Here is a 26,545-nt window from a genome sequence, read left to right as displayed (position 1 = left end):
TTACTATCAAACAGCCTCACATATCTATAGGTACCTACCAATAAATCAATACGTTGCACTCAACGCATGCGTTTTGATGTTCAGGAAGGAGTTATGATGCATTTTGCGTTGTTACCTTGACTTTGAAGTTGTAAGTTGGTTTCTTAAAAATTACGTATGTTGTTAAAAGGTCTAAGAAATTAGTCTAAGCAACTTACGAAGGGGTCTTACATCGGAAGCTACGTATGTGAGCTATGAGCAAAACTTTGCAAGTGCCTTCAAAACTCGAAAACGTTTGTTCTATTTTTTGTAGTTTAGAGGTACGGAATAAAGATTTCGCAGTTCGGCGACAACGAACATGAGGCCTACAAAATTACTAGTATGTGCGTATTTGACATTTCTTCATATATTAAAGAAAGTCGTGTTAGTTACGCTACTTATAACTAAAAAATGACTTAATCCTTTAAGCCGAAAATAAGAGGGGAGGTAACTTAAACCCGGGAGAAGGATGTAGGATAGTTTTTGTCACTGTGTGGCCACGGGAAGTAGTAATTTCGGGAAACCGCGGGAAAACGGCTCGTTAGAAATACCATTAGCATCTACGGCGTTGATGACAACTCTTGGGGCGTAGCAAGTCGCTGGGTAGATTGCCACAGATAGATACAATATTGGGATCGGTCATTAGTCATAACATACTCACCAGAAATATCAATAGTATAACTATTAGCGTTGCCGTAAGCGTCGACGGCGTTGATGACGACTCTTGGAGCGCAGCAGGTGGCTCGGTAGATTGCCATGACTTCCTGACGAGTGCCTGACACGAAGTCACTGCTGTACATCACTCCTATTGGGGAGGAGGAGATGCGGAGTAGACCTGGGGGGAAGAAAAATGTAACAGAGGTTTTAGGTCACGAAAGAAGGTGACTTATACTTGTGTGTGTAGAAGTAAATGAAGTGTCTTTGTACGCGTCAACTCGGGAGCGCTCAGAAGACGAGTCGCCGAGGCGTACTTAGGCATTGTGCATGTGTACATTTACACACACAAGTTTGGATCACCCGCTTTTGAGAGATAGAATATCTATTCTACATATTATGACAATAATTCCTTTGCCGCGTCCGTCTTTTGTCCGTGTTTATACCAATGTAAAAGGTGTTACAAAAATACCATTAAAGCTGAAGGGGGGTTGTTATTCTCTTTTCTCTTTAGTTAGGTACATATACTTCCGTGAATTTTGGAATATAATAGTGTCTAAAGGTGAAGGAAAAAGCCTTGAAAAAAGCTGGAGTTTGCAAGCATGAGATTGCCAATCTGCCTCTCGCGCGTGTTTTGATTAGCGCTCAATCCTTCTTTGTTAGAGAAGTCATAGCCCTTCAGTTGCACAATGCAAATCCTTATCCTCATGATGTTGCCTCATGCTGCTTACCAGAAAGAGCATCCCTCGCCACGACAGTAGTAGCCCAGGTGTGCTGTGCGCAGTCATCTCCAGTCCTTCCTAGACATGTACCCTGGAAGGTGTGGCGTAGCTCTGGTGGCCACGTGTCTGTTGGAGCTGCGATGACACCTTACGTAGTTGAGGAAAGGCTAGGCCGATGATAACTTACCAGAAAGAGCATCCCTCGCCACGACAGTAGTAGCCCAAGTGTGCTGTGCACAGTCATCCCCAGTCCTTCCTAAGCATGTACCCTGGAAGGTGTGGCGTAGCTCTGGTGGCCACGTGTCTGTGGGAGCTGCTGAGTTCGCCACGTAGACATAGGCTGATAGGGAGACTTGCTCGTTGCCTGGTGGAAAGATGAGGAGTTTTAGGTCAACTTTTTATGGTCATAATTCTTACAAATTGCAGTTTTCACCACATGCGTTAAATCCGCCGTTGTACATTATGCAAAAAGTATAAATAAATAAATCATTATGTTTGTTCGATATTTGTTCATCTTCCACGCAAAACTAAAAGTAAACGAAAGTCAAATGAATTTTGATGAAACTCTGAGTATTGCAAATATACATTGGGATAAAATATCGGCTACTTTTAATAGGGTTCGGGAAGAAGTATCCTTTTTCATTGATCATATTATTTCATTTCATATATCCTTAGGAGTGCTTTCCTTTGAAAGTGGGTGGAGCCATTAGAATAAGCTAGTACATAGAGGTACATAAATAATTAGTTGTCTTGAGACGGACTCACCATTGCCATAAGCAGTGAATGTGATGGTGTCTCGCAACCCTGGCTGTGCATTCGATGGGATGGTCAAACTGACTATCACGTTGACTGTCTGGCCTGATCCCACGTTTTGTCTGAAAAGAGGAATCGTAGCTAGTAATTCTTCTCACCATTTGTCAGCCCTTAGTCAGTAACATATAGGTACATATATGTGACAGTAACAGATAAGATTTCGCGATACTTCACGGCCAATTTTAAGACTATCAAAGAAATGTTTCTTTTATACTTTTCATGAATTGTCTGCACTTATCAAAATTTATTATTTTTGGTCGGCGCAGCATGTCTTCTTCAGTACTTTCTTGTTTGACGTCATCTCACAATAAACAATGTCTTTCAATTTACAGTTATAGTCTTTTACACATCCATCCGCCATTTCCTTGTTCGTCTTCTTTCTCATATTCATCAATATTTCTTGACACAACACATCTTCATTAATATAATAGAAGATTTTTTTTATTTGTACCCTACATGCACCGAAATTAACCGATTTGAAAAATTCTTTCGCACTTTTCGTTCTTCACTCTTCCCGTTTTTGGAAAGCTACACTCTCCCCGAGTAACATAGGCTATATTTTATCCCGGTACGGGCAATAGTTTCCACATGACGCAGGTGTAACGGCTATTGTAAAATAACTTACGCTGTAGGGCTGATGCCAGTCAGGAATCTGAGTTCACCTGATGCTCCGAAATTGAACCTCACAGTTTGTTCCCTGTAGTTGGTTACTTCAAAGTGTAGCTGTAATATAAAACTTTGTATTATACGACTAATAGTATATATGTTAGCGTTTTGTGTATTTGTAGTTGTGTTTAAAACTGACCGTCAACCGCCGAATATGAGCGAGCTTTTCCTCTTTCACGCAAAAACTGCCGAATGGATTTTGATGAATGTTGGCACTAATATAACTTGTATATAAGCCTAATATAGGCTACTTTAATCTGGCTTATTAAAGTAATACCTTCGGGAAGAGGGTGTACCGTTACTCCTCTGAATGCCTGTCGTGCTTATACGTCAAAACTACTGAACCGATTTTAATGGGTGCACAGATAGTCTAGAGCTTGAGAAAGGACTCATTTTATGTTTTATCCGGCTGTGTGAAGTAGCTCCCATGGGTGTGGTTGACACCCCTGGCAGAAGCTGTAGTATGATGATAAAGGTTACCTGTAAGTTTTCTCCTGGTGCGCCGTATAATCTGCTTGAAAGACCAATTTGTATACTGGTCAGCAATGTTCCTTGCTGGCTTACGATCTGTAAAATTAAAAGTGTTTCTTAAATTATGCCAAGTCATCTTTATTAGTTTTATAAAACTGAAGTTCTCATCTCAGTAATTGCTGAACGATATAAAAAATCCACGTTAAATAGTCCATTTATCGAAGAAGGGTATAAGCTACTTGTTATCTGGGTGTGCAGTAGTTCCTTCGACACGCGGATGAAACTGTTGGTGGTATCTAGTGTTATAAGAAGACCTCCCAAGGCTGAAAATGCTTAATATTTGAAAACACACAAAAGTCGTAATCATTTTAAAGGACATCACCAATAGTAAATAACCAAAAATCCCTACTAATTCTATAAACGCGAAAGCAACTCTGTCTGTCTGTCTTACGCTTTCACGACTAAACCACTGACTGATTTTAATAAAATTTGGTACAGACATAGAGTTGACCTTGAGAAAGAACAGGATAGTTTTTATCCCGGACTTTTGAAGAATTATCTTGGAAACGCGATATAACCGAACACTACGTGGGCGAAGCCGCGGGCGGAAGCTCTCGTTATGTATATTTTACAATACTAACACAACATACATTTTAAAGAACATCACCAATAGTAAATAACCAAAAATAAACCCTCTAACCACATACATAAAGTCCTTACCTGCGAAACAGCCCTATTATAAGGCTGTGCGCTGTCATTGTACACTAACTGAGCGCTATACGCCCTCGGGTCTACCTCGTCCATTCTATCCATATCATTGGAGTAGTCTGTCAGGATGGATGCTGAACGACCCATGCGGATCTCCGGCTGGTTTATAGGTCCTGATAGACGGATGAAGGGCTCCCCTGAAAATTTAAGAAGGGTTTGTTAGTGGTGTCGTTCTTGGTAGTTTTTTAGAGGGTTCTTCATCATATTATTTGGTGCACCATGTTTTCTTCTGGCATATTCTCTTGTCTGCCGTAGTCTAATACAAGTAACATGCTTTCTATATTTTTTTTAATTGTAGGCATTTGTCCTAAATAATCTTGATACGTTTTTTATTTATAAACATAGCTTAAAAATAAAACGCAATTTAGAGATTCGTGGTTGGTGTTATCCCTGATAGAGTTCTGACTCATCTGGTCAAAAATCAATGCAGATACAAGAAGAACAAAAGTATCATCATTTTAGCAGTAGGTACATAGCCTATTTATATCGCATGTATTTGTGTAAAATATTTAATTAATATTGCTTAAGTGCCTATTCAAATGGGAGTATGTCGACTGTCTCACAATCCGTTCAGATGAACGCCCTTAAATCATTTAATATCTAAGAAGTTTAATAGAATTACCTTTCAAATCCCGCCCGACTATTTTGGCGTAGACTTTGTTAACCTTCAATGCTGGTAACGGCACTTCAGGTTCCAGTTTGACTGTAGGATCCTTTTCTTCATTCTTTCCGTCTCCTGCCAGGGGTTGGTAGCTGTGAACAGGTTAAATAGATATTACTATCTCAACTATCTCAAACCTTGCAGTTTATTCAGTAAAAATACACAAGAATATTGGCAAAAAAGAAAAGAATCTCATTATTCTTAACATAAAAGTTCAAAAAATCCCTAACATTAAAGACAAAACAAAAATACAAACATCCGAATTGAGAACCTCCTTCTTTTTAGTAAGTCGGTTAAATATGAAGAAAAACATACATCTTTAAAAAATATGACCCATCTTGGCTGCCAAGCAGGCCAGACAAGAATGAATGAAATGGATTACCAGGAACTATATCAATTTATTTTATCAGGGTCTAAGTTGACTTAGAAGGCCTATATACGGCAAATAGTCAAAAGTAAACAATGTATTTATGACTCAGTGAAATGGTAAAAATTAAACTTGAACAGTACATACCTGAATGGTAACTTTGCTAATTCTGTAGTATATTCGTCAACTAGTTGTGATTCCCTCACACTTGCCACTGGACCCGTTATGCGGAATTTCAGGGTATCTGAAAATTTACACAAATGCTATTAATATATTAATATGGTGTAGTTTTACCCGCTGAAGGCACGTTAAATTGGTGGGTCCCGGCTGTCATTTGAACATCTTTGGCAGTCGTTACGGATAGTGGGAAGCCAGAAAGTCCGACAACCAGTTTTACTAAGACCAAGGTTTATCGGGTTGCCCGGGTAAATGCATTGAGTCGGTCAGATAGGTAGTCGCTCCATATAAAACAATGCTACTCATCTGGTTAGATTGGAAACCGATCCCAACATGGTTTTGAAAAGGCTGGGTAGATGAGGACCAGTTTTACTCTCGTCCCGAGGGAACTATTTCCCGCACCTAGAAATATGGAAATAAGTAGCCGCACCTTTGACCACATCATCACTTAAATATTATAACTTTCGATAGTGGTCAGACACGTGCGATAGCGATACAGTGAAATAACAATAACTTAATCAATTGAATCGTTATTATATGCAGTAGTTAATTGTTTAAAAAGTTATGTTAAGATCGTTTGCCTGTTAAAATGTCAAATGGAGTAGGAAACGTACAAACGTTTACCCGACTCCTAAGAAGGGTTATGTTTTGAACCTTGGAATGTCGACTTTGGTCTACCACGTCATTAGTACAAATACGGCTATTAAGTCATAGTAAATACACGTTATTCTGCTAATTTGATGACGTACCTAATTTGTCTTTTCTTCTAATCCATCTTACTTTTACGTCAATCTTCTATTATCTCTCGAATATAGTCTAAAGTCTAATCTTTCTGAATATTGTAAACATATTTGTTTGATAGTAATGGATCACGTTTCACGTGCAGAGGAGCTCGTGGCAAAGTAATAGCCACACGTGGCTAAGTAACGTTAATCAATGGTGGGCTGTGGGATTGTTCGCGCGAGTTACCGCGGCCCTGGTACATAAAAGCCCTACGACGGAACACGACGGTTTTTAGTCAGTAAGTCTGACACTCCCTCATCGCTGCTAACCCACAGCGGGAGGGGAGCGGGTTAAGCAATGGTTGCCGTGGTCGGTCCGTGGATGGGTGACAGTCTTAACGAGTTCCTCCGTGTTTCGGAAGGCGCGTTATATTGGTCGGTCCCGGCTGTCACTTGAACATTTTTGCCAGTCGTTACAGGTAGTCAAAACCATTAAGTCTGATAACTAGTCTTGCCAAGGGGTATTGGGTTGCTCGAGTAACGAAGTTGAGGAGGCCAGATCGGCAGTCGCTCCTTGTAAAACACTGGTACTCAGCTGTATCCAGTTAGACTAGGAACCGACCCCAACATAGTAGCGAAAAGGCTCGGGAGATGATAGTGGCATGGTGGGTAAAGAAACAACCTCTCAAGTATGAGTGTGGTTTCCATTCCATGTTAGGCAAGTACGCCAAGTATCAGTGCATATGTACTGTAAGTTTATATGTACTTTCTAAGTCCTTATATCTTGGACGTCTGATTGAATTGGAAAAATGGAGCCGGCACTGTAAGGTATGAATGAAAAAGGCAGATGATGATGAAGTTAATTGTAAGACAATCTTATGCGCTCTAATTGATCATTACAATCAATACCCTTGCGAATCTAATGATGTCTATTCACAGACAGACGGTATGATAACCCCTGCTACTATATGACGCGGGACTTCCTATTTAAATATTATGACGTTGTGTATAGCATGCGTGAGGTTAGGAAGTGTTCTCATGTGAGGGAAACTATTTCGATTATTTGTAGTAATTATTGTAAAAGAGTTTGTAAGTAGAAGCCTGAATAACTTATTCGAATATCCATAATTTGCGATGCCTAGTGCCATTACCATAATGGCATCGAAACAGTTTGTCTCACAAGTCGAAGCACAGGACATTATTGGACACAAATATTTGCGCAGAGACAGGTGCACTCACTATTCCTTCACTCTTATAGTCCGCTAGCATTTGCTTGGACACAGGTGCACTCACAATTCCTTCACTGTCATAGCGCGATGGGACAACAACGACACGAACGAAGACAGATCACAAGCAGGACCGATATTTACATGCTCTCCGATGCACGGTGATACATATCAATCACCAATTTTAATACTTTGGGCTGCTTTGTAATTTCTGAAAACCCTGATTGTCATTAATTAATCTTCAAACTACTTGCTTGTCGTGTGAAAACAGTGAAAAGAGCGTGCAGATCATGCGAGTACCAAAATATTGGATGCCCAAAGTCCGTCAAACTTAGCAGTTCAAAGTACCGAATTACTCATCAATGAAAAGTATTACTACAATAAAGATTCGTCATTTTATCGAGTCATGTTATCGGGTACTTATACATAGTTTTTGTAAAGCTTATATTGAAGTATGGAGTATTTATTCAAAATCAATGTATTTATTTGTGAGCATAGGTATACAGAAAGGTCTTAAAATTAAACATGTTAGAGCTCTATGTTCTACCAAGGAATTGGTGTACAAATAATTGAGTTTATACATATAAAATCATAGTGTTTCTATTTTATCATTTAGAAATATTTCAACTGAGTAATATGCCTTATCTATTAGAAATGTACTTAATCTACGTTTAAAAATACTAATATTCTGTTCAGTTCTTATACTTTTTGGAAGTTTGTTATAAATTTTTGGAGCCATTGCAAAAATACTGTTTTTATAAAATGTTGTCTTAGATCTTATTACATGTAATTTATCACAACGACGTTGACTGGTTACTTGGTCAAATTTATTTAAATTATTTTTTACAAACATGCTTGTTTCATAAATGTATAGTGAGGGCATTGTTAATATTTTTAAATTCTTAAAATGCATGTAGCAACTGTCGGTAGATTTTAGATTGCAGATAGCTCTAATGCACCTTTTTTGACACTTGAACACCATTTCTTTACCCGTTGCGTTTCCCCAAAACATAATTCCGTACCTCAAAGTCGACGCTACTAAACCATGATACGCCATTAATACTATTTTTCGGTTTGCCGTTTTATTTAACATATGCAGAGCATAAGAGTATTGGTTTAGTTTATTGCATACTTTGTCTATATGTATATGCCATTGTAGCGTATTTTCTATATTTAGTCCTAAAAACTTAGTAACATTAGTCTCATTAATAATTTTGTCGTTGTATTTAATATCTAAATTTAAATTATTATTTAGTCGTTGTTGAAATTTCATTAATACTGTTTTTTCTAAATTTATAACTCGATTATTATTTATTAGCCAATTAACAACCGAATCAATGTTAGAGTTAATATCTGCCTCCAGTGAATGTAGGTCGTCACTATTAAAAAGTAGTTGCGTATGATTAAAAATCAGATGATGTGTTGATTAAAGTTCAATAGATATACAATTCGTCATCCGATTGCAGTCTCAATTTTGAAAAATTACGACACTATTTAAATTGGCGCGCAAATGACCCCTCCCGCTGTGGGTGCAGCGTGAGGGAGTGTCAGACTCTTACTGACTAAAACCCACCATGTTCCTTCTTAAGCCCTTTATGTACCAGCGCCGCGGTAACTCGCGCGAACAATCCCGCAGCCCATACATTATAAGTTAATTGACTTATTAATTAATTTTGGAAACTGTAATTATCCGGGTTCATTGAACTTTTCTTATCGTTCGTTGACCGAATGTTTTAAAGTGCACTAAATTCAAGCTGCAATCTGCCTAGCCTTTTCCCATCTATGTTGGGGTCGGCTTCCAGTCTAACCGGATGCAGCTGAGTATCAGTGTTTTACAAGGAGCGATTGTCTATCTGACCTCCTCAACCCAGTTACCCGGGCAACCCAGCACCCCTAGGGAAGACTGGTTGTCAGACTTACTGGCTTCTGACTACCCGTAACGACTGCCAAAGATGTTCAAATGACAGTTTATTAACATTCCGAAATACGGTGACGTTCCGATATTCGGCCGATAAATCACACAAAAAAAAAAAATATTTTACAAAAACATCGATATATGGCCCACTTATATTTTATCAGTGTGTCAATAATAATAATTATTACTAGCGATTCTCTAATCAGCACCAACCTTTATATCTAGTGCTGATAATAGAATTGTTATATATAATTTAGTTGATACTTGTGTACCGCGGTGAACACTTGTGTGTAAGTGAATCGGAACGTACATATGTTCTTTTATTAAAAAAGTGCGCGTAAAAAGTGGCGTGGAACGGAACGTTTTGTGTTTTTGTGTGTGTTTTTGACAACTTATATTAATATATTGGTATTTTTTCTAAATAAATTAAGCGACAGAATAGTTCGAGTTTTGAGGTCACAGTAATGTTTTGATACAGTAAATCAACTTAAAATAGTATTTGAAATTGTAGTGTGAATTATATAGTTAATCGTTTTGACCGTGGTATCTATTTCGAACATTATAAACTACTCTAATAACTATGTACTTTGTTTACTTCCTGAGAAATAATTGCACTAGCTGACCAACATATCCTTGCTAATATTATAGACGTGAATGTCCACTCGTCTCGTCAACGTGAACTCCGTTTGTTGCGCTTTTATACCAAAACTACTGAACCGATTTAAATGGAATTTCGTACACAGATAGTCTAGGATCTGGCTACTTTTTATCCGGGTGCGGGAAGTAGTTACCCTGGAAACCGGGTGAAATCGCGAGAAACAGATGTAGCAAAATAATCCTGTCATCATGACCTTGACTGAGAGTATATTTAGTAGGAAAAATATACTTAGAAACTTGTTTTCGTTATTATGTCATTTACAAAGGTCTTAATAATATAACAAACTAAAGTATTTACCTATACTTTTAAAGTATCTAAGTTACCTGTTGCTGTTAAATTATTTTGAGCAAAAACTAGTAAAAAAGAATAATCGGCTGTTATTTGAACATCTTTGGCAGTCGTTACGGGTAGTCAGAAGTCAGTAAGTCTGACAACGAGACTTATCTAGGGTTATTAGGCTGCCCGGGTAACTGTGTTGAGGAGATCAGATAGGCAGTCGCTCCTTGTGGCACACTGGTACTCAGCTGCGTCCGATTAGACTGGAAGCCGACCCCAACATAGTTGGGAAAAGGTTCGGCAGATGATGATGGTGCGAAAAAAAAACAAAAGATATCTATGTGTTACTTCTAAGTAATAACTTAGAAGCTTTATATAAGTATTGATTCTTTTACGAAGGTCAGCTGTTTTGTTTGAATACCTATTGATTTTTTTAGTGAACTTTGGACCCGACGTGGTTTTATTATGGTTTAAACAAATTAAAGTCTTACAACTGAGTGTTTAAAGTTGATTTTCATTTGAAGTTTGTTCAGTAGTTTGTTGAGCGGTTTTGCTGAGTCAAGCTCAATTTGTTTTATTAAAATTTGTATAAGGTAGTATAGTTTTTATTTCCTTACTAGCCGTTTTCATATGGTTTCGCTTGCATCCCGTGGGAACTACTGCCCGTACCGGGATAAAATATAACCTATGTTACTCGGGAAGAGTGTAGCTTTCCAACAGTGAAGGACTTTCTCAAATTGGTTCTGTACCTTTGGAGCCTAGTAGATACAAACAAACGATGTTTGCTTTTTATTATATTAGTATATAGAAGAGCTCGTCTCTAAGTTACGGTCAATCGATTAAAGGTTAAGCAACAATTGCCGTGGTCGATCCGTAGATGGGTTACCACGTACCTATGCCATAACGAGTTTTTCTGTGTTTCGGAAGGCATGTTAAATTGTGTAACTACTATTTCTAAATGGTTTAAAACACCATGTGCACGCTAGAATTGGATTTGGCTGCCATTCAATGAAATAAAGTGGTTTTCAGGAGCTTTCATGTGACAAAGGTTACATTACTGATGAACAATATTTAAGATGGAAGAAAAATTACCTATTGATAATATGATAATATGCTATTCACATTTTTCAAATATTTCGGAATCTGAATGGTTTACAGCGGTTTAACGCGTGTCACGGTTCCCGTACCGGGATAAAATATAGCATATGTAGGTATGTTACTTAGGCATTGTATAGCTTTCCAACAGTATCAGCATTTTACAAATCGGTTCAGTAGTTTCGGAGTCAAATTACAAACAAACAAAAATAATTGTTTATTATATTAGTAGGGATAGAAGTCATATAATTTAAACTCGACGATGGTTTTAATTTATACTTATTTTTTAGAATTTTTGCATTATGCGATAGAGGTTTTTTATTTGCACTATATATAAACACGTATGCGTAATATCCAAACTATCTGACATCGCCAAACAAACAGCAAGGTCTTGTTTGTTTATTTCGGCTTTGTAAATTGACCTTAACGCCTGACCTAACCCACGCGGTATGTCCTTAACCCTCGTATCGTTATTGATAAGATCGCGATCTATTTCCATTCCGGGATGTGTTATGTTAGGCGTATGTGAATGGTTTTATAGATGTTTGCTGCGGTCTTATACCAGTGTTCAAATATCGGGTGTGTCGTTCACAATTACATTTATTGAATTAACATTAAATGAAATGCGTTAAATATACTGGTCAATATATATCGATTATAGTTATTGGCACGAATCTTGAGCTCTGACCTACATCTGCGCAGAAGTGATTTATTAGCAACAATCGGTGTGACGGCTATAACGCGATGCGCTGCGGGCCAATCACCGCTTTAGCCCGCCCCCGCGCCTCACTTCATACCATGAAAGGGACAAAATAAATTACTTCTGCGCAGGTGAAGGTCAGAGCTTAAGATTCGTGCCGATAACTATAACACAAAGAAAAAAAAAAAAAAAATGAATAAAATTTTTCTAACAAAGTAAATAGAATAAAAGTGTGCGTAAATTAGAACACCATATAAAAGTCATCACAAACAACTGAAATTCTCCCAAACTGACAGCTGTCAACTGATCAAAACATACGATACTCCTAATTTTATCTCTGCTTTACACATGATGTTGTAAATTATGAAAACGAAGAATGACTCTTGTGGTTAAATCACTGAATGGAAAAGGTAATTTTTTTATAATTCGCCGTATGTTAGGGTCGGATACCAGTCTAACCGCTTGCAGCGGAGTACCAGTGTGCCACAAGGAGCGACTGCTTCTCTGACCTCCTCAACCCAGTTACTTTAGCATTTATAATCAGAATTTGGTTAAATAAACCATACTAACAAACTATAACATTTAAAATAACAGAAGGATAGGTACGTAACTTGATATTCTTTACCGATATAATTATCAAGCAGGTGCGAATTAATTTTTGTATATTATAGAAATAAAAACATCGGAATAAATATTTATGGCTAAATAAATCTCAATGACCTTAGAACTTTTATATGTATTCAGAACATCGTAACAGTTATATTATAACGTTAAATTATAAACATATAAGTAACTCTATCTTTACTAATATTTTAAAGAGGAACAATTTTGTTTGCAATAGATAAACTAAAATACTACTGAACCGATTTAAAAAGTTGTTCCCGAGTAAAATAGGCTATATTTCATCCCGTTACGGGCAGTAGTTCCCACTGGACGCGGGTGAAACCTCGGTAAATCGGTTATTTATCAATATGAAAGTAACTCTGTCTGTCTGACTATCAGTCGCATTTTCACGCCAAAACTACTGAACTGATTTGCTACCCATCAAACTGAAGTAATGCTCGCCTGATCTTCCGAAATCAGATAACTATTATTTCATCATGCAATAAAGAACCTTTTAGTATAGATAAGCTAAACACGAAAAAGGTCTTAGTTATAAATATTTCTGCACAGCCACTCGCACTCTCAACCTCTCGAGTATGAGGGTGTGGGTTCGATTCCAGGTCATGCAAGTACTAATGCAACTTTTCTAAGTTTGTGTGTACTTTCTAAGTATATCTTGGACACCAATGGCTGATAAAAAGGTGAAGGAAAACATCTTGAGGAAACTTGCATAGTCTGAAATCACCAATCCGCATTGAGCAAGCGTGGTGATTAATTTGTACCTAAAGATCCAGAGATTTACTTATGCTAGATATGTAGGTTTACTTGTTACTTATTTTATTGATTTATGTATCTATCTACTGCAGTTTTCTTTACATTAATTGACACACAAGAAAGAAATAAAAGACATCTTCCTCATAAACAAAATCAAGTTGATTTACTGTATTGAAACTTAACTGTGACTCATTTTAACAGTTTATTTTATTAGCAACGGAGATTTATTAATTTTATTATAGTTCGGCCGCTCAGAGAATGCGTTTCTGACACATCGCGATTGAACTGACGACGTAACTTTGTAATGGCGTTGCAGTACGATAAAAATATTTTTGCTGGTTGTTTATCGTTTTAACAATTGTTGAGCATTAAAACAACATTATTATATCAATAATAATCAATGAATGTTGTAATTTTGTGCCAAATTGAGTGTCAAATAACTTGGTAAACAATATTTTTCTAAATCTATACTGCGCTATTACAAGGTTATGTCAGCGCTTTATATTTGTAGTGCTGTGCTAAAAATAACAGGCAATAAGTATCGTTATCTGTTCTGGTTGATGGTTCTTATACAGTTATATCCAAGCAGTTAGTATTGAAATGTATGGGACCTAACTCACTTGGCGACGGTTTGGTAACGTCGCCAAATTGGAGGCGTGGCCACGAGCTACAGTTCCCTATGTGGATTCTGGCTACCGTGGCAACTTGGCGACGTGGCCACAGTAGCCACTATAATGTACACGGTAAAGCGCACCTCCCTCACACAGTCGCCACTGTGGTCGCCAGTCAGCTTGCAATTTCTTGAGCGACGACGTAAACAATTGACTGTCGAGACGCCATGGCCACTCGACTTGGCGACATTTGGATGCCAGAAGTAGCCAGACCTGTGCCGCTGGCGACGTCGCCATGGCGTCCCAGTGAGGTAGAGCTCTAAAAACCTGATTTTTTAAGATTTTGACCGAGATATCAGGATTGATTCTGTTATTGATAATATCTAATATACACGTAGGCGAAGATGATGATGAAGACACCACCTCCTCAAGTGAATCGGAGTCTGATTAACATTCTGTACGCACATTCAATTCAATGTACTTACTTTATTGCATAGAAATACAGATTGTAACTTTGTAACAAATAATAAATAAAACGATTTTATTATATGAATATTACCTTTTTTTGGTTTCCACTTAAATAACTAAAATATAAATTTTAAATGATTCCGCCAATTTAAAACGAAAATAATCTTAAAATAATGCGGCGGTTTATTTTGGGGGAACGGTAACGAACTCAGTGTTATGTTGTGCCCATCACTAGTCCTGACTAACTGATAGGTGTCAGGAACGCATTCTCTGAACGGCCGAACTATAGGTATACATAATTATAGAACAACAGTATTCACGTTTTGCCAATTCATCCTTTTTCCACCAATTTGATTCTTTCATGACGTCATCGAGATTTAATATGGTTACCCGAAGTTTTTTTTCGAATTCCTTAAATGTGGAAGGCTCAGTTAGTGCTCAACTAATCGCGGGTTCAAGCGTGTTCTGTGTTTTGTTTTAAAAGTTCTACGAAAGACATAAAAGTTAAAGTTAGTTATAATAATCGGCAAGAATATTGAGCCCTGACCTTCACCTGCGCAGAAGTGATTTATTGGTTTATTGCCATAAGTGTACGGTGCGCAAAAGCGATCCCCACTCTTCCACCGAGAGCTCATTATCCGTGCAGATAACTATACCTACCACGTGTTTAAGCTCAACGATGTAATTGTCAAACAGCTATTGTAAGATAGAGATAGAAATATACCTTAAGAGCACACTGCAAACTTTTAGTCGGCCGATAGTTTATTTGGGCTCATAAATCAGTATGAAGGTGAATGGTAGTACGCACATTACAAAGATCAGGTATTTAGCCGGTAGCTAACAGACTACATATTTGATTTTAATCCCGATTTTCCTAAAAAAAAGTGTCGACCTCCGGGACATTTAACATCATTGGCAGTCGTTACAGGTAGTCGGAAGCCAGTAAGTCTGACACCAGTCTAACAGGGTATTGTGTTGCCCGGGTGACTGGGTTGAGGAGGTCAGATAGGCAGTCGCTCCTTGTAAAACACTTGTGGCCTTACTACAAAAACTTTAACGCCTGTTTTACACTTGTCTAAAAAAATTGTGGCTCCAAATGAACCATATGTCAACGTCATAATTTGTCATTTTTTTAGACAAGGCATAAACTGACGTTTAAAAGTTTTTGTGGTAAGACGGTTGGAGATTATGACCATCGGTCAACTATCGGCCGACTGTTTAGTTTGCAGTTTGCGGGTACTTTTAGTGAAGCACGTGCTAAGTTAGTTCTGGTTTGGTTTAAACCGGTTTTACTATAGTGAAATATTAAGGATAATCACAAAACTAGTCCTAGAAACGTGTTTGAATATTTTAAACAAAGTAGATAAACTGTAGGGAGTTAAGCAGAGGACAATCATGAATTTTGCTTTAGTGACCAAGTTCATCGACAACGTAAATTACAGTTTTCTTAAAGTAACTGTTTACTTTGATTTTTCAAGATAAGTTGTTAGAAAAACGGTCACTTTTGTTGTTGAACTTCAGGTCTACTCAAATCTGTCAATTTTTAACCAATCGAACATTAACCTTCCACTATTGTGATAAGGTTGAAAATCTATTGACAGAATTTGACAGATCAGGAGGATCAGGCAAATTGAAATCCTGTCGTCTGTTCATTTAATTTTGAACACGTTTGGTAAAATGCGTATTATTAAATAGTGGTTTTTGACTCATGTTTCGAACACGGACCTTACATAAGGAAAAAAATATCCCATCTTAACTCAAAAAGGTTCTATAGAAACTTAAACATTGAACAACCATAATTAGAAACGATGATTTTGCCAAAATAATCGAGAGCTTGCGTAAAAAAACTGGTTAGACGATACTGACCGTATAAGTAGGTATAACTTTTAAATTCGGCATCTGGCTGTATGCAAGACTGCCCTTGACTTACATAAGGCGCGGCGGCCATCTTGGATTTTAGCGCGGGAGCTGTCAACGTGACATTTAGAGGTTAAACTTTTTTTTTCTTGAACAAGGGTTTATACAATTATTGGATGTATTTGTTGTTTAATTGGACCTTTTTTTGAAAATACAGATAAGTTTAATTGGTTGTGTAAATCCTTGTTATTATTATTATTGTAGCATGCATGCATGATGCTTTTGTTTTGTTTTTTTTTATGTTTGAGATCTTTTTTGTGTTTTTTTTTGACATGTTTACTTACAGGATTTTGTGTATTGCCCTTTTATTGACAAAGCGATTTAATGAGCCATTGTATTGGTTGATTACTTTTGATACCAATCATTTATTACATTTAGGTACAATTGTCGTCAAATATATCGTTTTTACCCTTCTAAAGCAATTTGACACCACAACGCTTTGACCTAAGCGTTTGACCGTCGGAGTCGGTCGGAGAAGCAAAGTTATTTGACGAAAACTGTTCAATATGTTCCCCACGGATCCGTCCGTTTCCCCAGGGACCTACCTCCCACACCAGGGTCAAATGTAATTTTCTCAATCAGGCTCTAGACATATAGTGTACCACACTTTTGTACCTATGTGTACCAACTTAACGAAAATTTCAGCTTTATTATACAAGCTGTTGATTTGCATTTGTGCCATAGTTCAGGAGGAGGACATACAATACGTAAATAATCGATTGGAATTACAGTAGATGGGAAATAACTAATATGCACTACTTTTTTTGTCATTGTAATGTCGTGGTATTTCCGAAGTAATCCAATTTTATGAATGAAATTTATGAGTGATCGTTGCGTATGCTTTGTGTTTGCGTTTGTGTGAGGGTGCAGCACGGTTTTAACGCCAGTAACATCTGCGCTAAGTTTAAATAAGGCTAGATGACATTTACGGAATTCCGAAAAAAAATTAAAGAAAAAAAATTACGTACCAATTTTTTTGTTGATTTGGGTCGAGAATCATTAGCATAATTACCTCCTTGAATATGGCACGGATGCAAATCAACAGCTTGTATTTGTATAGATTTATCTACGGGACCCCAAAGATAATATCTTCACTTTTTTGCATCAATAACAGTATTCTTAAATGGATTATAACCTCTTTTTTTGGGGGCCGTCTTGTGAAATGCAGACTTTTTATAAGTATAAGTACGTAGTCGATAAAAACTTGATTACGGGTTCAATATACGAACTCGTTTTATTAGATTCATTATGTAATGGTTAAAAAAGTAGTTGGCCTGCGGGTTTATTTGCTTGATGCTGTGGATCAATGCATCGTCTGTTTTAGTTTTGGCCGAGTTCAAAAACTGTTCCAACCGCGTCCGGAGGGAACATCTTTTGTTTTTGGATAAAATATAGTTTATGACATTGAGATTGAGAGCTAGCTTTCTAATGACAACAAAAAAAATATCCAAATCAATTCCAGTAGTTCCGTAAATTTACCCCTACAACGCCACAGACTTATAAATCTCTCCATTTAAGCTATGATAATAGCATAGATTGCATAAAGAACAGAAGACCAAAATCACAAGAAAGAACGCAAGATTTCCTTTAACAAAAATATGTCTTAATCTTTTTATTACTTAGAAGCACGCGTTCAAACGTCAACCAATATCTCACTTGATGGTGAGCGACGATGTGGTCGAAGACGGAGCACGCTTGCCTAGGCCCAAAACGTTATTATACAACCTATAAGCTCAAAAATCTGATGAAGCACTTACCAGGAGTATTAGTTTCTACATCAAAGTGTATAGATGCTCTAGCAGACACACAGAGCCGATAGTCACACGTATCGCATCGCACGCTCAGATGCCACATGCCCACGAAGGCTGCTTCGATTTCTGCGGCTGTTCTGGCTGGTAGGACTGATAATCTGGGGACAAGATGATGAAAATGTAGAATTTATATGATTTGGTTGAAGAAGAATTAGAGCATTATTTGGAGCGGCAGTTCCCTGTTTTCATCCGTGTTCTAAGGGAGCTATTTCCCTGACAAAAAGAAGCATATGTTCTGTCTCAGGCTAGACTGCGTGTTACTTTTGCATACATAAGGATTTTAATAACGTTTGGGTTGTGAAGAACGCTTTACTTCCATGCAAGAAAACATAGGTGAAATACGACGATGTTTTATCCCCCGGGCGCATGTGATCCATACACTTACACACATGGACATTTTATGCATAGGCTCGAGACCGCTCAGTAGTAGCCGAGCCTTACAAAGACAATGTGCATGGACATTTATACATACAAGTGCAGACTCGCATTCGTTGAAAAAATATCTATGTAATACTTACGCGTCAGGATCATACTGTGCACCATCGAATATGAGGTACACGTCCCTCGGAGACAGACCCTCGGTTCTTGAATGCGGAGAGAAAGTAGCCACTGATGTTATATTGTATAGATCGATTTGAGGACCTGAAACAAAAGTACTCTATTAGTAAAAGTACAAAATATGACCTCAAATATCATAGTTCTATTATTTCAGCTAGACTGACCAAATGGTAACGAATTGACATTTAAAGTTTCCCATTTATCCAAGACTGCTGTTTATTGCAGTTTCACGTGTAGAAAGAAGCTACTTTCTGTACCAGGATAAATATACCCTATCTCGCCCGAGGATATTGTAGCTACCCAAAAGGGAGTGTACTTCTCAAATCACTTCTGTAGTTTCGGAGCAAACAAATATTTTAAAGACAAAGTCCTTAGAAGCAAGCTAAACTTGTGTATCTGCCAAAAATAAGGAAGTGTTATACCAAGTACCTATCCCTAACCTCATGATAACCTCATCAGAAAAAATGTGTATATACTTTTAAACACCCGTACGCGCAATTTTCTTGTCAGAACAACGTACAGGCAGCCGGAACATGGTGATTTGGCAATAATAGTCATCATCATTTCATTTGAACATAGTAATTTTGTCGCAATTTGTTTTGTGTTCGTAATCACTCTGTGTATACCGTTTATGTTAAAGCTGAAGGCTGTTTGGTTTAGTTGTGGCGTTTTAGTTTTTTCTTTTACAATCGATTTTTTAAGATATTATCATCTGTCTAGACTTTTCCCCATGTTGGTGTCGGCTTCCATTCTGACCCGATGGAGCAACCCAACACCCCTTGGTATGGATATAAAAGAGGCGAACGACCAAAGAAACGATGGATGGATTGTGTGACATGGCTAGAAAGATTGTTATTTGTGAGATGACGGCAGATAGAAGAGTATGGAAGGAGAAGATCCCAATCAAAATTGAGTTAAGGGCAGGAGGATGATAAATAGGTTTTAAGTGACAAGTTTCATCGTTTGATTTGATTATCAGAATCTTTGTATCGAAATCAAATCTGAAAGGTTTGATTAGCGAGCTAATCTCAGGTTCTAGATGGATTGGAAAAATCTTTCATTGTTACATAATCCACTTATCGAGGAAGGCGTAAAGATTTTTATCCGGTTACTTGAAATAGTACTCTCGAGAGCTATTAAAATATACTGACCATCGTTCGGTGGGTACAAGACAGCGTGTTCTACTGCGCCTTCGATGAATATCCTCAATGCTGTCACTCCATTCTCGACTGGAAAGCCCAAGGATATGGCCTGACCGCCTCCTCGACGTACCAACAGCAACTGTAAGAGAAAAGAGAGAGTTAATTTATTGACACAATTCTAAATTCTTTTATATACCAAGAGTGGGTTGGTGGAATTGATGCAATATTAGTTAAATTGACGCCAAAATTTGATGTCGTACTAAGTACTTCATCAGGTGACCCCTTTTCTAGCTTTTCGAATGATTATTGTTTGCCTACTTTTGTATGTTTAGAGAGCAAGGAATATATATTTCCTCTTCCTTTCATTTCCTCCTATCAAGTGCCAATTTCCGATCTTCTTTATAACATTCTTACCCTTCACACCCATAATCTTGTCTGTATATAGCTGTACCTGGGACGACTCCTTTCTCCATCTCCTCCGACCGGGAAGGTCGATGTTTATAAAATATTCGTTTTGTCATATAAGGTGTCCCATCATTATCCTTCTCTCATTCTCTATCTCATGCTATAGTTTACTACCGAATAAATAACAACACTTACATCAAATTTCTCCATTTCCAAGTTACTATTCAACCTGCCTCGTCTGCCTTGCTTAATGTCCAAAGGGTTCCATTGCTCCAATTCTGTTTCTGCTGCCAAATTGCTGGCTCCATCCATATCCTGTAACAATATTAGTATTGGTTTTATATCTGTCTTGATTTCACCCGCGGTATCGCCTGCGTTTCGTGGGAACTACTACCCGTACCGGGATAAAAGTTGCCTATATGTTGTTCTGATGTGTAAGGTGCTAGCTGTTTCTTGTGATTTATCAGTGGGCGGAAACTACTTCCAGCCTATTAAAGCTATATTTTATTTGTACTCTAGATGCTCCGAAAATATTCAACCGATTTGAAAATTACTTCACTGTTGGAAAGCTACGGTCTTTCCGAGTAACATAGGCTATATTTTATCCCGGTACGGCCAGTAGCTCCTACTTTACGCGGGTAGTAATTCTTTTGATCATATCTCTTTTACCTGTGATTTTACATACTATTGGTCTTTTAGAAATGAAAAGTAAAGACCATAATATTCAATGTATATTGGTACTTTCTAGTGTTTCTATGTTTCAAGTAGCTTTTTAGCGTTTTAAAATCATCTTTGGAAGCTGAATGTTTGTTTATGTATGGTAATTCTATATTTTATGGAAGTGCTAAACTTAACACTGCATTCTAACTTTCTTTAGAAATGTGTATAATTTTATATGTTTTTCTAGCCTCTCCCCGCGGGTTTCATCCACGTCCCGAGGGACCTACTTTCTTCCCTCAAAAACATTATCCATTTTGGTAGTCGGGTAAAAAGTGAACAACACAAAAAGTAGTTTTCCCAATTAACCATTTATTTCTATTAAAGTATAAAAAACACTACATATAACAATCACTGTTTTGCATACAAACACAATATGCATGCACTTTTACGTACAAAAGTACACCTAACCCGCTTTCGTGAAAATAAAACTCTATATTGTAAAACCCCTATGGCTTTACTACAAAAACTTTAAACACTGTTTTACACTTGCCTAAAAAAAATGTGGCTCCAAAATGAACCATATGTCAACGTCATAATATGTCATTTTTTTAGACAAGTCTTAAACTGACGTTAAGAAGTTTTTGTGGTAAGACGGTTAGTGCCTTACCATGACTTGTAAAGGGTAAGCAATGAGTTCTCCCTCAGTGTGTTTGGAGATGTTCCTCAACTCCTGGAGAGCTTCCTCAGATTCTGTTGATGGATGGCTCGGGTCTGTCCAGATTGTGTACACCTGGGGACATAGAAGAGTTGTTAATATGTATGCTATAGTTATGTCTACCATTTGAAATGTCATCATCGTTTCAGTCATTGGAAGGTCTACTATTGAACATAGGCCTTCCCCATTGATTTCCATAAGGACCGGTTGGAACTCGCGCCTTTGTCAGAACATCTGACTGTCTTTTCAGTAGCTATCCTTCGCTCCGCTTGAGCTCAGCTATACGTGTGTTTGAAACTTGAGCATATAAACCCATTATTACTTAAAATAATTTAAAGGGTTAAAATAAATGGATCATTCACTACGGAACATAAGAAATCAAGTGTGCGTTACTGTGACGCACACTAATATTTCTTTTGCATTAAAGTAACAATTTGCATGGGAATATTTTGTCACACAATTTGTTACTGTCTGCGAAATTGTACTCTATTCTTCACTGTATCTCGTCAGTACAATACCCTGAGGTTTTTATAAGGCTTCCTCTCTATTTTCTAAGCTTCATTCATGAATACTCTTCTTCCCCAACAAATTCTACTCTTACCTTCAACCGCTTCTCCACCAGTGCTCTCAAAGCCAGTGGCAATCTCTGAGGATCACCGGGTCCTTTGTCTGTCACCACAAACAGAGCACTGTCGTACGGTACCAACTTGGCTGCAGTGGCTAACGCTCTCATTGTGCCGTCGTTAGTTGCATCTGTGTTTACGCCCTGTGAAATAAATGAAGAAGAATTCAGAGAAAACCAGCCTTAAGTAAATCTATACTAATATTATAAAGCTGAAGAGTTTGTTTGTTTGTTTGTTTGAACGCGCTAATCTCAGGAACTACTGGTCCGATTTGAAAATTTCTTTCAGTGTTATGTTAGATAGCCCATTTATCGAGGAAGGCTAGAGGCTACTTTTTATCCCGGTACGGGAAGTAGTTCCCACGGGATGCGAGTGAAACCGCTGGCAGAAGCTAGTGTTCTTATAACTATGGAAAAGTTTCTTGCTATTTAAAGTTATCTATGTTAATATTGTTAATGCAAAAGTCTTTCCCGTTTATGTCTTCATTACTAAATGTGAATAATGATTGATTGTGGATAGACAATTTGTCTATCCACTGGAAACTATGGCTATTTTGACCATGATGTTAATTGTGTTGCCTTGTTGTCTTTTAGAGATTTTGTTTACTATTTCGCAGTTCTTTGATATTTAATAAGACTATGAAGCTCCCGATGTAGTTATATATCCATTTCTTTTACCCAATCAGTTTCTTCTCAATAGCATCTTAAGGTACCACAACTTGACTTGTCATTCGCGGTTTTACATGCATCAAAGAAATTGTTGATAGATATTTATTTAAGTCTGAAAGTTTATTCAATTTGAATGTTTCTTAATAAACATTTTTTATCCTCATTGGTTGAGCAGTAACAAACAGAATCACTTTAGCCTTTGTACCCTCAGTAACTACAATATGCAGATTATGTCATAGCCTGAGCAAATTACCTGATATTTGAGCAACAACTTAGATAATGCCTCCGCAACCGTTTTCTCGTGGCTATTGCTTGCTGGTTGAAGGTTATGTCTTGATCTCCAGTTTACACCTGATAACAAAGAAAATTATGCAATTAATTAATAGTTTATAAAACACGCTTTTATAATGCTCATATTTCGGCTGCATCAGACTTTGAAAACTGATCTGTCAAAGTTCAATACAAGACCTCTAACAAGTCCAAAAACAGCTATGATACGATGTTCCATCATGAAGTTCCAGTTCATATCTTCCGGCTCCATCATCGGATCAGTTCGACAGTACCATATTATTGTATTGTCATCTGAACTACATACAGCTGCCAATTTTTATGACGCTACGATCCTTGGAAGATGGTTTTAGTTACCTTAGATTCCATTACATAGTTACATACAGGTCTACCTATTAAAATCTTGTTAAAAAACTTTGCTCAAAACAATGGATATTTTCGTAGGGTTAAATATAGTCATAGTAACCTAGCGGTTGAAGTACCGCCTCTCAAATATGAGTGTGCGGTTTTCCAGGTCAAACAAGTACGAATGTAACTTTTTCTAAGTTACATCTACTTTCTAAGTGTATTTTGAGTAAAAGCGAAAGAAAAGATCTTGAGGAAAACTTGACTTTTTATTTTTATCACTTTTGCCACTCTAAACATCTCGTAGAGATTTTAATTCTGAAATTGCCAATCGACATTGAGTTTAATTATTAAGTCTGAAGTCATCATATTTGAATTGTAGCTATTAAATATACACCTAAAGATCTGTAATTCGGAATTACAACGCCACAGGCATTTCTAACACATAGAAACACAGATGACGCCGACCCCAACATTGTTGGGAAAAAGGCTTGGAGGATGATGAGAAACACAGATGAACAATTTTAACTTGTTACAACCCCTTTTGCAAAATGTATCCTTACTCAAGCGTTCCTCCAAACACACAGCGCCAATATTAAAATTAATCAACCAAACTCAACTCACGCTTGCCATATTGGTTTTTGTGACCCAATCACTGACAGTTTTTGCCCACTGCGCCCGCACAAGTGGACCGTGACAGATGCATTACATAAGCAAGGTCGGTGCCACCTTTCCAAAGACCTGGCTCGTTTGGATTTTCCCTTATTGTTTGAGTGTGGATTTTTATTAGCTGTCTATCTGTTGATTTGGTTAATGGAGATTGGATTTTCACTTTAATCTCGCACAAGCCAAGATGGATTCCTATCCCTTGCAAAAGGTAGGATATTGGGATCGGCTATTTGACTCTTTGGTGGAGATACTCAAGGTTTTGAAGACGTCCTGTCTTCTTCTTTTACATCTATCTATTTGGTTTCATCTTAGGGATCGTTTTGGGTCTTTTAGAATTTTGGCTTGAACCTTTGATAGGGTTACCTAACTCTCATACAGAAAAGGTACGATCATTGATGACTCTCAAAGTCTCCAATTTGTTTTCTTACTGGTTATGTTTCACATCATCATTGCTTTGTCAGGTCTTAGGCGAGACTCCACCAGTGTTTGGCACTGTGACACACACAAATGTATCTCGTGGTGTACTCGCTCTAGCAAACAGTAACACATTGCGCGCGAACGTTTCCAAAATGTCCGCGAAATTGCAAACCTTTGTGCGCGAACACATGCTAGCTGTGGGCTCGTCGACGCGTATATATTTTCGCGAACAATTTTGCTAGAATTTCGCTATTTTACAGCTACTGAAATAACCATAAAAACCCCGTAAAATATACTAATTAGTGAACAAAAGAATATAACAAAGTATAACGATGTTATTGTCCTATAACTTTAGATACGCTTGTGGGTGCAAAATCTTTAAATGTCTTCTGAAATGGACTCTGAAAGATTTTCATGGTTCATTTGTGTTTTCATACATACAATGTCTGTTAGGCGGCTGTCATTAAACATCCTTGGCAGTCTTTACGGGTAGTCAGAAGCAAGTAAGTCTGACACCAGTCTAACCAAGGGGTATCGGGTTGCCCGGGTAACTGGGTTGAGCAGGTCAGATAGAGCAGTCGCTCCTTGTAAAGCACTGGTACTCAGCTACATCCGGTTAGACTGGAAGCCGACCTCAACATAGTTGGGAAAAAGACTCGGTGGATGAATGTTTGTTGGGTTGTTATATTGGTAGAAGCAGTTCCCCGCGGTTCTACCCGCGTCTTCAGGCATCAACTTCCCTTATCCGGATAAAAAGTAGCCTATGTCCTTTTTATGCTATAGCCTATTTGTGTCCCACAAAATATTTGAATCGTTGCAGTGGCTCTGAATTTTAAAGGCAATTATAGTAATGTAGTAGCTGGTTCCCTCTTTAGGCCCCGCGTTCCGGGGGAATTTCTTCGCCGGCAAAATATAGCCCATGTTTCTGGGGGACACGGTAGCTTCACAACATTTTGGCAATTTCGTAGCTTGGTAGGGTACAAACAAACAAAAATTTATTTTTTTAGTATAGAAGTATAGATTAGTAAGGATGCTATTATGTCTAACATTAAAACAAAGTATTTAGCATGTAAAACATCATTAATTTCATGGTTTACGACACAGACAATTAGTCGTACACAATTGTTATGTAAATGACATACATACATACATTTGTAATGTTATTATTTACATAGACAATATCGTATTACTAGTCTCTTCTATACTAGCTATACTAATATTATAAAGCAGAAATATTATTTTTACTAGCTTTTGCCCGCGACTTCGTTCGCGTGGAATAGTGACTTCCGGCAGCTATATGTCCGGATTAAATTTTATTATTTTTTGTAATAAAAACTATCCTATATCCTTTCTCAAGTTTCATACTATGTCTGTACCAAATTTCACACAAATCGGTTCAGTAGTTTAGGCGTGAAGAAAAGACAGACAGACAGACAGACAGACAGACGGACGGACAGAAAGACAGACAGACAGAGTTACTTTCACATTTATAATATTAGTTAGGATTGTACCCCAAAGGCTCCGAAACTAGTGAACCGATTTGAAAATCTCTTTCACTGTTGGAAAGCCACACTCTTCCCGAGTAACATATGTATAATTTATCCCTGTACGGTCCGTAGTAAATTATATCCGGGTACGGGAAGAAATTCAAAATCAAAAGTCATTTATTCAAAGTCTCCTAGTAAAACAAACAACTAAAAAGCGTCAAAAAATTCGTCCCCATCGCTGTAGGATAGTTTTTGATTTTTATTGTAAATATGTATTGTAAATATCTATGTAAATAAAGGATATAACTTAATGGTTTATTCAAAGTAGGCTGAAAATCAGCACTTTTTGAACGTCAAATCTACAATTCCCCTGGGACGCATGTGAATCCGCGGGAAGCAGCTATTCAATAAGGTTGATGTGTGCGTGAATTCTCCTACAGGTTGTGTGATCGTGTGCATGACATATTATGTGCTT

At 37.6% G+C, this 26,545-nt stretch overlaps 2 protein-coding genes across 3 annotated transcripts in view; one reads left to right on the top strand and one right to left on the bottom strand.

Moving 5' to 3' along the window:
* LOC110382180 (uncharacterized) overlaps positions 1–26,545 on the top strand; it is a 107,680-nt gene that overhangs the window by 6,067 nt on the left and 75,068 nt on the right. The window lies entirely within an intron of this gene.
* The window catches only part of LOC110378641 (uncharacterized), a 54,440-nt gene that overhangs the window by 2,969 nt on the left and 24,926 nt on the right, over positions 1–26,545 (bottom strand). For both annotated transcript variants that reach the window (XM_064043261.1, XM_064043262.1), the window contains 15 exons: positions 23,118–23,215; positions 22,175–22,339; positions 21,526–21,648; positions 20,394–20,513; positions 19,803–19,932; positions 18,612–18,735; positions 18,040–18,191; positions 5,288–5,384; positions 4,735–4,865; positions 4,065–4,249; positions 3,354–3,440; positions 2,833–2,930; positions 2,160–2,269; positions 1,582–1,758; positions 680–853 (listed from right to left, as the gene is read on the bottom strand). In XM_064043261.1, the coding sequence (XP_063899331.1) occupies positions 680–853; positions 1,582–1,758; positions 2,160–2,269; positions 2,833–2,930; positions 3,354–3,440; positions 4,065–4,249; positions 4,735–4,865; positions 5,288–5,384; positions 18,040–18,191; positions 18,612–18,735; positions 19,803–19,932; positions 20,394–20,513; positions 21,526–21,648; positions 22,175–22,339; positions 23,118–23,215 (1,971 nt within the window). The remainder of the gene's footprint in view (positions 1–679; positions 854–1,581; positions 1,759–2,159; positions 2,270–2,832; positions 2,931–3,353; positions 3,441–4,064; positions 4,250–4,734; positions 4,866–5,287; positions 5,385–18,039; positions 18,192–18,611; positions 18,736–19,802; positions 19,933–20,393; positions 20,514–21,525; positions 21,649–22,174; positions 22,340–23,117; positions 23,216–26,545) is intronic.

The sequence above is a fragment of the Helicoverpa armigera genome, chromosome 31, assembly GCF_030705265.1.
Source record: "Helicoverpa armigera isolate CAAS_96S chromosome 31, ASM3070526v1, whole genome shotgun sequence".
NCBI lineage: Eukaryota > Metazoa > Arthropoda > Insecta > Lepidoptera > Noctuidae > Helicoverpa > Helicoverpa armigera.
This window is presented reverse-complemented; position numbering and strand designations above follow the sequence as displayed.